This window comes from Megalobrama amblycephala, linkage group LG3 (genome assembly GCF_018812025.1).
Source record: "Megalobrama amblycephala isolate DHTTF-2021 linkage group LG3, ASM1881202v1, whole genome shotgun sequence".
Lineage (NCBI taxonomy): Eukaryota > Metazoa > Chordata > Actinopteri > Cypriniformes > Xenocyprididae > Megalobrama > Megalobrama amblycephala.
Window position 1 is genome coordinate 5,239,138 of NC_063046.1, and position 12,397 is coordinate 5,251,534.

A 12,397-nucleotide genomic window follows, 5' to 3' on the forward strand; every position below is an offset into this window, starting at 1 on the left:
TTGGTTGGTTGGTTGGTTGTTCGTTTGGTTGGTTGGTTGGTTGGATGGATGTTTGGTTAGATGGTTGGTTGTTCAGTTGAATGGGTGTTCAGTTAGTTGGATAGTTGTTCGTTTGGTTGGTTGGTTGTTTGGTTGGTTGGTTGGTTGGTTGGTTGGATGGATGTTTGGTTAGATGGTTGTTTGTTCGTTTGGTTGGTTGGATGGATGTTTGGTTAGATGGTTGATTGTTTGTTTGGTCGGTTGGTTGGTTGGATGGATGTTTGGTTAGATGGTTGGTTGTTCAGTTGAATGGGTGTTCAGTTAGTTGGATAGTTGTTTGTTTGGTTGGATGGTTGTTTGTTCATTTGGTTGTTTGGATAGTTGTTCGGTTTGTTACCAGTGGACATATTTGTAATATGTGTGATTCTGGGGAGAGTTTTTAGTATTTGTTAAGCATGTCATGTGCTGTGTGCGTGCTCTTCTCTCTCTCCTGTCTGTCTCCTTTGCAGATTGCTGATTGAGTTCCACCTGATGCTCATCAACTGAGTGCATGTTTTAGATTCCAAACGTTATAACAGAGTGAAGAAACAATCCTGGGGTGCTGGCGGAATGCACTTATTTTCCCTGATCTAGGACTGTTATTGTGTATTTTCTCTTGCATGAATTCAGGTGTTGAATTAAATGCAGTCTTGCTCTGCTCTCAACTTTTTGGATGAGTTGCATAACCACTTGCTGTGAGAGAGTGTGTGAACGCTGTTTTTTGTTGTTGTTGTGTGTGTGTGTTTATGTTATCAATATTTTATTATCACTCTTAATTGGTGTAAATAATTTATTTTCAATTTGTAAGCTGTAGGGAGAGGGTGCCATTTTCTTTAAACTTGAATTTTGCTTAAGACTTTATTTATTTGTTTTCTTTTGTCTAGGTTAGTTAATGCTACCCTTGTCAGTTAGAAAGTTTTGTTGTGTTGGTCTGGCCCTCTCCTGAAGATTTGCTTCCTTTATTTCTTTCTTTCTTTTTGCTGAGGCTATTTTTTTTTTATTTTTAATTGTTATTAAATAGTTATTTTTTGCTTAATTTGGTGTTTGTGGCTTTTCTGGATCAAGGGATTTAAGTGACCATCAGTCATTTTAGTTTTATTTATTATTATTATTATTATTATTATTATTATATTAACAATAATTGTTACTTTCTCCTACCCCTAGACAAACTGGGAGGTTCGTAACAGGTTGAATGGTTGTTCACATGGTTGGATGGTTGTTTTGTTGTTGTTGGTTGGATCACCATGATGAACAAATAAAGGATTGTTTATAATAAATAAAATTTAATATAGGGTAATATAGTCATAGTGAGGTGTCTGCGTAAGCTTCTACTGTTTACAAATTCATGGCACAGTAACTTCATGACTTCACATAAGTGTCTTTTTAACTGCTGGATATACTGGTATAGTTGGTTAAACAACATTATTATTACCCCACCCGTTTCAAGACTGACATGAGCAACATGTTATCTCTAGGACATTTAACACCTTAATTTCAAATAGTTTAAATAAAATAGTGACATTTAATCTTCATTTTAATCTTTAAAGTAATTCAGATGTATATTTAAGGACAGCTGTACTGAACACAACCAAATGTTTTTCCCAAGACTGACTATTTTAACTTGACACAATGCCTTAAAAATGTGGAACAACAGCAAGACAAATGCCAGAAATGTCAGTCTAAATGTGTACATTAACCAACAATAGCAATATAACACAGATGGAAAACACAAAACAGATAGATCAACCTGTAGGTTAGTGATAGACTGATGATAAACAGGAAATAGGTTTAAAAGAAAACAAGTTTTAAAACAAAAGTTTTAAAAGGTTTGAGTAATATTATATTATTGACTGCAAAACTTGAACTAAATTGAGCTCAATGATGACACTATTGTCATTTTAGAGCTGCTTTACAACCAAATTAGTTTCATAACTAAAATTTTGCAACATTAACACTGTTATTTTCCTGTTTATTACAGTGAAAGCTGCTTTGAAACTATTTGACTTGACTTCTAAAGGCTCGTTTAGTCCAGTCAATGACTTATTCATCTGGTACAAAGATTCATTTGGAGGACTTTCTCAGCAAATATATGTGATGAACTGTAAATATATGCAATATCATGAATTAATTTAATTACAAAAAAAAAAAAAAAAAAGGTATTTGAGTCACACATTTGGTGCATCCGCCCTCTAGTGGTGACAGAAAGAACATAATGAGTGGGAAATGAATTAATCATGTAATCACAAACGACTGATTGGTCCATCCACACCAGTGCTGAGAAAAGGAACTGGTATCAGGTGACTCTGCTGTTAGCGCACTATTTTAACATCCACTGAACTGAACATATATACAGTAAAGAGCTGAAATGTAAGATAAACAGACGAACAGACCCATCATACCTGAGCAGTTAGAGATTTCAATTGAGAAATAATAGAGAACAATAAATAAGAGAGTGAACATAACAATATCAATATGTCACAGTATATAACATGGCACTGTGTTTCATTGCATAGATATAAAAGAGTTACTCATCATCTCTTGTCATTATTTGAACAGTCCTTATTTGTAGCCACAAGACTGAATAACCAGTTCACTTAGTAAGTAATCTACTGACCTTTGACCTTTGGCAAACAGCGGAAATATTTACACTACAGCTCAAAAGTTTGGAATAATTAAGATTTTCTCTTCTGCTCACCAAGTCTGCATTTATTTGGTCAAAAATACAGTAAAAAAGGGAAATATTTGGTATGCTGCTCAATCTTTATCAATTATTATAATTATTATGATTATCAAATGAAAAAATCCGAATTATTCCAAACGTTTGACCGCTAGTGTATCATAAATAGATATTTATTTTTATTTTATATTTATTATTTCATATTTATTTACATTTATGCATTTAGCACTTAACTTATCCAAAGAAACTTACAATCTAATGTAATAGAAATTATTAATTAAATTATTATTAATATATTTTTTTATTTGTACTTATTATTGCTCAAGATAATCATCTATGCTTATTCCTCTAGGTGGACTCTTTTGTCAGTTCTCACTTTCTACCTCTTCCTCTACATCATCTTCATCCTCCTCCTCCTCCTCCTCCTCCTCCTCCAACTCAACCCCATCCAGGGTTTTCTGCAGCTGCTGTTGGATTCTCTTCAGCTCCTGCAGTCCATCCTGGAGCTCCTTGCAAACCTCTCTGATCTTGGCTGCGAACTCTGTCTTGGCGCCCTTACGCAGCTCCAGCGATCCCTTGGCCAGGAAGAAGACGTCGAGAGCGAGGAAGAGGCCCGACATGACGCCAGAGGTGACGCTGATGACCTGTGCGGCTTTGGCCGCTCCTCCTGCCACGCTGAGCACCTGCACGGTGTTGATGAGGTTCTCCGTGTTGACAAGCAGCGCTTTCCCAGCCCGGCCGCCCTCCTTCAACACGTGCTTGACGTTCTGGTTAAGAGCCTTTCTGGAGATGCTGTCCACGTACTGCTCGAAGTTCCACTCCTCCAGAGTCGCCATCCCGGCCTGGAGAGACAGAAACCGGAAGAAGAGAGAAACAATGACGAGATGTTTGTTAAAAGGATGAATAGTGATAAAAATCAGCAGATTTATCTAATCCTAAACGCCTCTGATTGGCCATTGCGTTCAAAAATTATCCAGCCGATTGTTTAAAAACAGCAGAAGAACAGGCCCGATTAAATTCTGTCAAACTACATTATGCTTTACTTTGAGATATCATACAGCAATGCAGTAAGGCTCACATAAACACTAGTGGATCAAATACAGAGATGCTTTTCATAATGAAAGTGCAAAATGCAAAAATCTAAACATTTTTAAACCAAGATACATTTACTTGAGAAGCAAAATGGCATAAGATATAGTCTTGATTTCTGAAAAATAAATAAATAAATAAATAAAAATTAAGAGAGTTTTTATACTATTTAGAAAACATACTTTTAGAAATAATATAAGTAAAAAATAAAATGATAATCTAAGTGACCATCCCATATGCATTAGTCACTTTAGTATTTTGTTTGTATGGGTAGGTAAGCTATTTTTAGAGAGTTTTATGTTGCCAAGAAAACATTTGTGATTTTTATTTATTTGAACTTGAAGTTCTGAAATAACTAAAACAAAACATAAATAATGTGCATATTTTTTTATTTTTTTAAAAAGTGACAAAATGACAAAAACAAGTACTAAAATAACTTATAAATATATATAGTATAGTAAAACATTAATACAAAAGCAAAACAGTATAGGATCAGAGTTATTATCATAAACTAAAACCACAAAAAAAGTTACTTGGAAAAAAAAAAAAAAATGCTTTTTAAATATTTTTTTTCTCAGTTAATGTTTATTTTAAACTTATTTTGTTTAGTTGCCAAGAAAATATTTCTCATTTTTGTTCAGTTTAGCTTAAAGTACCAAAATAACTAAAATTACATTTTTAAATAAAAATAATAAAAATGACAAAAAGATGCAACAAAATGACTAAAATTAAGATGAAAGCAGAAAATATCACAACTAACTCTTAAATGCTTTAATAGTATATCATTTATACTAAAATAACAAAGGTTTGTATAAAATAAACGCGTCTGACCTGCAGAAAGTCCAGGCATTCTTTAATATCTTGAATTTCGTGCTGATAATCTTGGATCATCTTCTCCACCTTCTTCCGGTCCGTGTTGGAGTGAACCGTGTCTGTGATGTTGGCCGACGCTGACGTCACGCCGCCGGCGGTCGCCACACCGATGCCCACCGCTGTCACGATGAGGGACGTCCCAAAGGTGAAGGGTGCCATAACCAGGCCGGTGATGGTGGTGATGCTGCCGGCTACACTGGCCACGCCTCCGCCAACGCTAGCGGTCACCGTCTTCTTGTGGAAACTGTCCGCTGCGTCCGCTAAAGCCAGGAGCTCATGGATCCGCTGCTGCAGCGACGCCTCCCGCTGGTTCAGCAGGTGGACGAATAACTTGGCAGCCATGAACACCCGGTTAGCAGCTGCTTCGATCGCTCTGGAAGACAGAGAGATATCTTACTCAATAACTCACAGATATGCTGCCATACAAACTAAGTTTGGTCAAGCCAATTACAGTTTCTCATAAATTTCACAGCCACCACCAAAAATATCTACAAACTAGTATACTTATACTATGTTAAAATCAGTGTTTGTTTAGTATCATTAATAATACTATATGTTTAAGCCATTTATAGCAAGATGTTAAATATATAACATACATATTTTTCTTGGAAAATGTAATATAAATCTTTCTCACCGTTCCCCATCTTCCTCATTAAACTGTTTTGACTCGTTCCATTCGCCCCAACCTGACGAATAAAACATAAACCCGTCTCTGCGAGATCAAACACAAGCCTTTAAAACACGACTGAACTTTACAGAAAATACCTTCCACTGTTCTCCACCAATCCAGCAGACCATCTTCATCCTGTCAATGAGACGAAACTCAGTTCTCTGCCACCAAACATGCTTGATAAAACTAGCAATCAAAGACTAAACTTGAGTTTTCACATACATCTTCATTGTCCAGAGGATTCCCGTCACTGGAGCGGACGACATCTGTTTCTGCTGTGAGAACTTCAGCAGAGCTGCTCTGGAAATGAAACAGTGAGCGATATAGTGATGATCCCTGAAAAACAATTCTCATCGATGCATCAAGTTTTCAACATCAACGCCAGGCTGCAAACCTTTCACAGTAAAACATGGAAGTGGGAGAAAAAGTAGAGTATTCATGTACACCATATGATAAAATGACATATAGGTGAACATGAACAGATGAACACACACCTGTGTGGCCGAACATTCTCCATCTGTCAAAAATGAATTCACAGCCATTTGCAGCCATTTGCTAAAATCATTTAAGTTAATTTTTTTCCTCATTAATGTACACACAGCAGCCCATATTGACAGAAAAACACAGAATTGTTGACATTTTTGCAGATTTATTAAAAAAGAAAAACTGAAATATCACATGGTCCTAAGTATTCAGACCCTTTGCTGTGACACTCATATATTTAACTCAGGTGCTGTCCATTTCTTCTGATCATCCTTGAGATTAGGGATGTCCCGATCACGTTTTTTTGCCCTCGAGTCCGAGTCATTTGATTTTGAGTATCTACCGATACCGAGTCCCGATCCGATACTTCTATAATACATGAAAAAGAATAAAGAAGAGCGAAAAAAAAAACAGATCCAGGATCCAGGAACAGTGCTTTTCAGGTTTTTCAGGAATCTAACAATCGTTTTCACGTACAGAAAATGGATAAAGTAATCAAATATAAAATATCACTGCATATTATCTTTACTGTATAAAATAAATAAAGATTAATCATTATTGAAGTTACAAAAACTATTCAGTCAAGAGCAGTGAGTGATTTCTTTGTTATTTGTTGTTTGATTTAACATTAAAACAGGCAGCAGGAATAGTTTTTTTTTCCCTATAAGACATGCACGATCCAGTACACTGTTACACATGCACTGTCTTTCTCGACTAATATACGTTCACTTAAGACATAACCGACTATGTTTGCTAGGATACTCGCTAAGACGGGCATGTTGACATAATTTTTGTAAGAATTTGTCCGCTGAAGCGCAAGACTTGAAAGAGAACTCAGTATTTGCTCGCTGACTGAAATAAGCGTGTGCGCGCTTCGGATGAGTGCACACAAATCTTCTCACAGCGCGTGCGAGTTCTCTTTCGCGTCTTGTTCTTGAAGGTTTAAATCAGCAAGGCTTAAATGAGTTAGTTTAAACACAGACAGCAACGTGTGCTGTTCAGGTCTCACCTGTATCAACACCCGGGTGATGACGGCGTAAATGACTGGACATTAGAGCATACGGCACTCTGTTTTGTCCACGCTTTCTGATTATCGTTGTTGTAACGTTTTGCGCATCCATCGACTGAAACATACATTATTTGAACTCTGTCTGTCTGTTTTCCATGTTGCTATTTTAAACAAACCATATTAACCAATAGATGCGTCGTCATTCGAGATGGACCGCGGTGCAAGTGCGTACCTAACCGTAAGTGGAGAACCGTAGGGTTCGATTTTTTACTGAGAACCGTTGCACCCCTAATACATATATATCCGAGTCCTGATCGGGAGGTAACGTCCAATTCCGATCGAGTCTGAAACCACGTGATCGGATCTGGACATCCCTACTTGAGATGGTTCTACACCTTCATTTGAGTCCAGCTGTGTTTGATTATACTGATTGGACTTGATTAGGAAAGCCACACACCTGTCTATATAAGACCTTACAGCTCACAGTGCATGTCAGAGCAAATGAGAATCATGAGGTCAAAGGAACTGCCTGAAGAGCTCAGAGACAGAATTGTGGCAAGGCACAGATCTGGCCAAGGTTACAAAAAAAATTCTGCTGCACTTAAGGTTCCTAAGAGCACAGTGGCCTCCATAATCCTTAAATGGAAGATGTTTGGGACGACCAGAACCCTTCCTAGAGCTGTCCGTCCGGCCAAACTGAGCTATCAGGGGAGAAGAGCCTTGGTGAGAGAGGTAAAGAAGAACCCAAAGATCACTGTGGCTGAGCTCCAGAGATGCAGTCGGGAGATGGGAGAAAGTTGTAGAAAGTCAACCATCACTGCAGCCCTCCACCAGTCGGGGCTTTATGGCAGAGTGGCCCGACGGAAGCCTCTCCTCAGTGCAAGACACATGAAAGAAACATGGTGAGAAATAAGATTCTCTGGTCTGATGAGACCAAGATAGAACTTTTTGGCCTTAATTCTAAGCGGTATGTGTGGATAAAACCAGGCACTGCTCATCACCTGTCCAATACAGTCCCAACAGTGAAGCATGGTGGTGGCAGCATCATGCTGTGGGGGTGTTTTTCAGCTGCAGGCACAGGACGACTAGTTGCAATCGAGGGAAAGATGAATGCGGCCAAGTACAGGGATATCCTGGACGAAAACCTTCTCCAGAGTGCTTAGGACCTCAGACTGGGCCGAAGGTTTACCTTCCAACAAGACAATGACCCTAAGCACACAGCTAAAATAAGAAGGAGTGGCTTCACAACAACTCTGTGACTGTTCTTGAATGGCCCAGCCAGAGCCCTGACTTAAACCCAATTGAGCATCTCTGGAGAGACCTAAAAATGGCTGTCCACCAACATTTACCATCCAACCTGACAGAACTGGAGAGGATCTGCAAGGAGGAATGGCAGAGGATCCCCAAATCCAGGTGTGAAAAACTTGCTGCATCTTTCCCAAAAAGACTCATGGCTGTATTAGATCAAAAGGGTGCTTCTACTAAATACTGAGCAAAGGGTCTGAATACTTAGGACCATGTGATATTTCAGTTTTTCTTTTTTAATAAATCTGCAAAAATGTCTATATAGTATATGGCTCATATAGTACAAATATGGAGGAAAACCGGCTCAATTTTATTCAAAGGCTCAAAATGAGTAAACATGTTCTGTGTAATTTATAATGCTTGTAAATTTTGCACTATTTTACAGTATGTGCACTTATGTGTACTTACAGTGTACTTAAGGTAACTACATGGGTTAAGGTTGAGTTCAGGGTTAGTATTTAGTTATTGCAATTACTATATTAAAGGTGCTCTAAGTGATGTCAAGCGTTTTTAGGCCAAAACATTTTTTTGTCACATACAGCAAACATCTCCTCACTATCCGCTAGCTGCCTGTCCCCTGAACACACTGTAAAAAAAACACGGTCTCTATAGTTGCCACAAGCTCCGAAAACGGCAACAAAACCAAACTGGTGCAGCCTGGACCACGAAACAATAAACATGCTCCAGCCAATAACTGACAAGAATGATTTTAAATGCGCGTTCATGACTGTTTCAGAAAGTATGGAGGGGAGGGGAGGAGGAGGAGGAGGGAGGGTCTAGCTAGCCTCTGTTTTGTTTGACAACACTTCGAACGTCAACAGGAAGTTACTCCACCCAGGATCGCTTAGAGCACCTTTAAGCACATAGTATGTACATGGGGAACAGGACTGTACAATAATACCATGTAAATCAATGAGATCATTATAACAATATAGCAGATACTTACATAAAATGCAAATACTAATATTCACCAATAATGTCTTAGTAAGATGATATTTAAATGCTTAGTTTATGATCAAAGCTCTGTAGTTTAATGCAATGCAATGATGATTGAGAGATGAACAAATAAACCTTCCTCAAAAGCCTGATGATCTTATTTGATACTCATGATTTAATCAAGTAAACCTCAGTTGCTTCAGTCCAGTTGAAATATTAATAACAATATCAAAGTTATTCTTAAGCTTATTTGATAAAAATCAGTGCAGATTTCACAGCAGAAAGACGTGAAGCACAAGCTGAATGTTTGTATAATTATACTAAAAGACTTTTATAGTCTAAACTATCAATCAGATGACAGATGAACTGTGTGTGACAGCAAAGATTTGATCATGTTGATCATTTAGATGAATTCTTGTAATACATATAATACATTAGGCTTTATAGGGTTAAGACTTGTTTTCATTGAAAAATTATTTTACATAATCATATATATATATATATATATATATATATATATATATATATATATATATATATATATGTAAAATAATCTCAAATAAATAAAAAGCCACAGAAACTCAAAAGAAATCACCATTCATGATAAAGTATAATTAAAATATGTTTAAATCAATGTTATTTTAGGTCATTATTTTATTATCATATTATTAGTTTATTATGTTGTTTTCATTTTATTTTTACAAATTTAGTTGTGTTATTGTTTTATTAGTTTTTTAAATGTCTATATACTGTAACTTTTATTAATTTTTATTTTAGTTTTAGCTTAAGCACAAACAAACAAAAGAGAAAGGAATGCGTAGACTGTTATGTGCCGACAGTGACGCATTTTTTGTACTTAAAGCCATTGTAAATAACAGATGTTGTTCGTCAGACAGTTCAGACTCGTGCCTCTGACAGCAAATACCGCATATTTAACCTGCAACACTCCTTTAATTATAATCAAACAAACACACACACAGTGTCCTAAAAAGCTGTGTTCCTGAAAAGCTCGTCCTGCGCAGTGTCGTCATCAGCGGTGAGAATAAAAGACTCAAACCGCTTACAACATTCAATATAAACAACCAGTGTCTGACGGATCAAATATCACAAGCACAGGCTGTCCGACGGGTTCTCCGGAAATAAAGCTAGTATATCCCACCGTCACATGAATCAAGACCACAGACTCTCGTACCTGAGCGGTGGATTTCAGATGGTCGCGCATCCCAGCCTGAAACACAAACAAACTCACAGAAGTCAGAAAACACTGATGCTGTTCTCTGAAAGAATGAGTATCTGCTTCATGACGCAGTTCACCTGTGTTTTCTCCTCTGCTGCTGAGACGCTGTGAGCCTCATTGGTCTTATTCTACAGAAAGAAATGAGAGAGATGCTGAAACAGACAAACATTTACTGCTGAGTGGCGTAAAGATTGGATTGTGCTGAGACCTTAAGGAGCTGTGGGGTGTGTGTGTGTGTGTGTGTGTGTGTGTACCCCCCCCCCCCCCCCCCACACACACACACACACACATTAAAAGACACAAAATGTGCTGTTCTGTATGAGAGGAGGAGTGGAGGGAATAGGTGGTACTGTTCAAAAACTGATAAATGTCCTGTGTTTACAGTAAGGCAAGGCAATTTTATTTGTATAGCACATTTCATACACAATGGTAACATAAACATAAAGAAGAACCAAATACATAATAATAAAAATGGAACGCATAAGAAATAGGAATAACATCTGGATGGAAGAGTTAGGAAGTTTCAGGGAGTTTTTTGTTGTCCGTCAGAGCAGATCTAAACGGATCTAAACGGACCACACAGCCCTAATCCCCCTTCCGGAGATATCTTATCTATGCAACGCAGTTCAAATTTCCCCCTTTGGAAAGTGTCCTGACTGTAATCCAGAGATATCTTAACCATGCACCACAGCTCAAATTTCCCCATGGTTTGTCCAAATTTACCAAATTTTAACCTAATCACAAATGCTTTCTTCCTAATTCTCCCAGCTCTTTCAACCAGACAGCAAGATTTAAAATGCATTAAAACTCAGAAATAAAAAGATGATACATAAAAGATATAAAATGCATTAAAAATGAAATAAAAGCAAGAAAAGGAATTAAAAGAATAAACACGGGTCCGTGTACTTTTGCGTCCATTCCTTTTTCGTTTTTTAACCACGTCAAGAAAAACAAAAAACGAACAGTTGTTGTATTTTTAAATGCTATGGTGAATACCAAAATTTAAATTAAAACCGAACGCACAGATTTCTTGTGCACAAAATAAATATTGACTTCTTTTCAGATATTTGTTTATTCCGTTTTGCATCTTTATAAACCAAAATTAAAAAAAGGACAGATTAAAGTCGAATAAATGTCAATTTACAAGTTTTCTTTTGTAAAATTGTTGTTTCTCCCACACTTTCGAGAGCCATGTCTCTGAAACATGATAATACTTGACTTGATTTCCACCCCATTCTCACTCACGAGGGGTCCGATACAAGAGATGCTATATATGGCGGCAAACGCGTCTCACCATGAAAAATAAGCGCTTAATGTGGCTAAATATAGGTGATATTGGTGGAGCAAATTCACTACACCTTATAAGCTGCCCACTATGAACACAATAACACGTTAAGCATTTTCCTTGAGAATAAAACACAGTTATGAAGAAAACGCTTAATGCATTAAGACACTGATATTAAATGACCAATAAAGATATGCAGACAAGCAGGCCTGGCCGAATATGAAGGCACAACACTATCACATGAGAATATCAATAGTACGCGTGTGTAATCTCGTAGAATATATACGCCAAAATTATGATACGCACTTTATGGCGTGTATATGACACGCTCTTGGGTAGGATGGGGGTGGATGGGTGGGGGGTTCGTGCGTATAATACGCCATAAAGTGCCTATCATATGCACGTGAAAAAATACGTACCATATGCACACCAAAACTCATTTTGGCGTAAACATTCCACGACATTGCACACTCGTATTATTGATACGCATTTTCGTGTGATCGACGCGCTTTCAACGTTTAGCGTTATAGAAAACCGATATAAAACAGAGTAAAAAGCAAAATGAGGGCATTGAGACCACAAGCGGGAACTCGATAATGTTAGAGCGCTAAACAAGAGGCTACAAGGTTTAGAAATGTAATGTTTAGGTTAAAATAAAAATGTAAAAATAATAACAATAGTAATTTAACAAATGAAAATTAATCAATGTCATTTAGGCAGGCTCTTGAAGCGAGTCAATCTATTGACGCCAGAGGAAAAGCCACTAGAGGGGGCTTTATGTGTATGCCGCAAAACACTGGAAATTAAATTTAGCA

The 12,397-nt window shown here is 37.3% G+C and overlaps 1 protein-coding gene across 1 annotated transcript; it reads right to left on the reverse strand.

Moving 5' to 3' along the window:
- Nucleotides 1-1,281: 1,281 nt before the first annotated feature.
- si:cabz01007802.1 (apolipoprotein L6) lies at nt 1,282-5,869 on the reverse strand. Its single transcript, XM_048183170.1, has 6 exons — nt 5,822-5,869; nt 5,550-5,627; nt 5,423-5,462; nt 5,292-5,343; nt 4,616-5,030; nt 1,282-3,537 (listed from the first exon to the last, which is right to left on the reverse strand). Exons 1-6 carry the CDS (start codon nt 5,867-5,869, stop codon nt 3,061-3,063), a joined length of 1,110 nt encoding a protein of 369 aa, XP_048039127.1. The 3' UTR covers nt 1,282-3,060.
- Between the last annotated feature and the right edge of the window lie 6,528 nt (nt 5,870-12,397).

Coding starts and splice junctions, on each gene's coding strand:
- si:cabz01007802.1 (XM_048183170.1), bottom strand. CDS start 5,869: ATGGCTGTGAATTCATTTTTGACAGATGGAGAATGTTCGGCCACACAG. Junction 5,628..5,821: donor GAGAATGTTCGGCCACACAG/GTGTGTGTTCAT, acceptor TTTCATTTCCAG/AGCAGCTCTGCTGAAGTTCT. Junction 3,538..4,615: donor AATGCCTGGACTTTCTGCAG/GTCAGACGCGTT, acceptor CTGTCTCTCCAG/GCCGGGATGGCGACTCTGGA.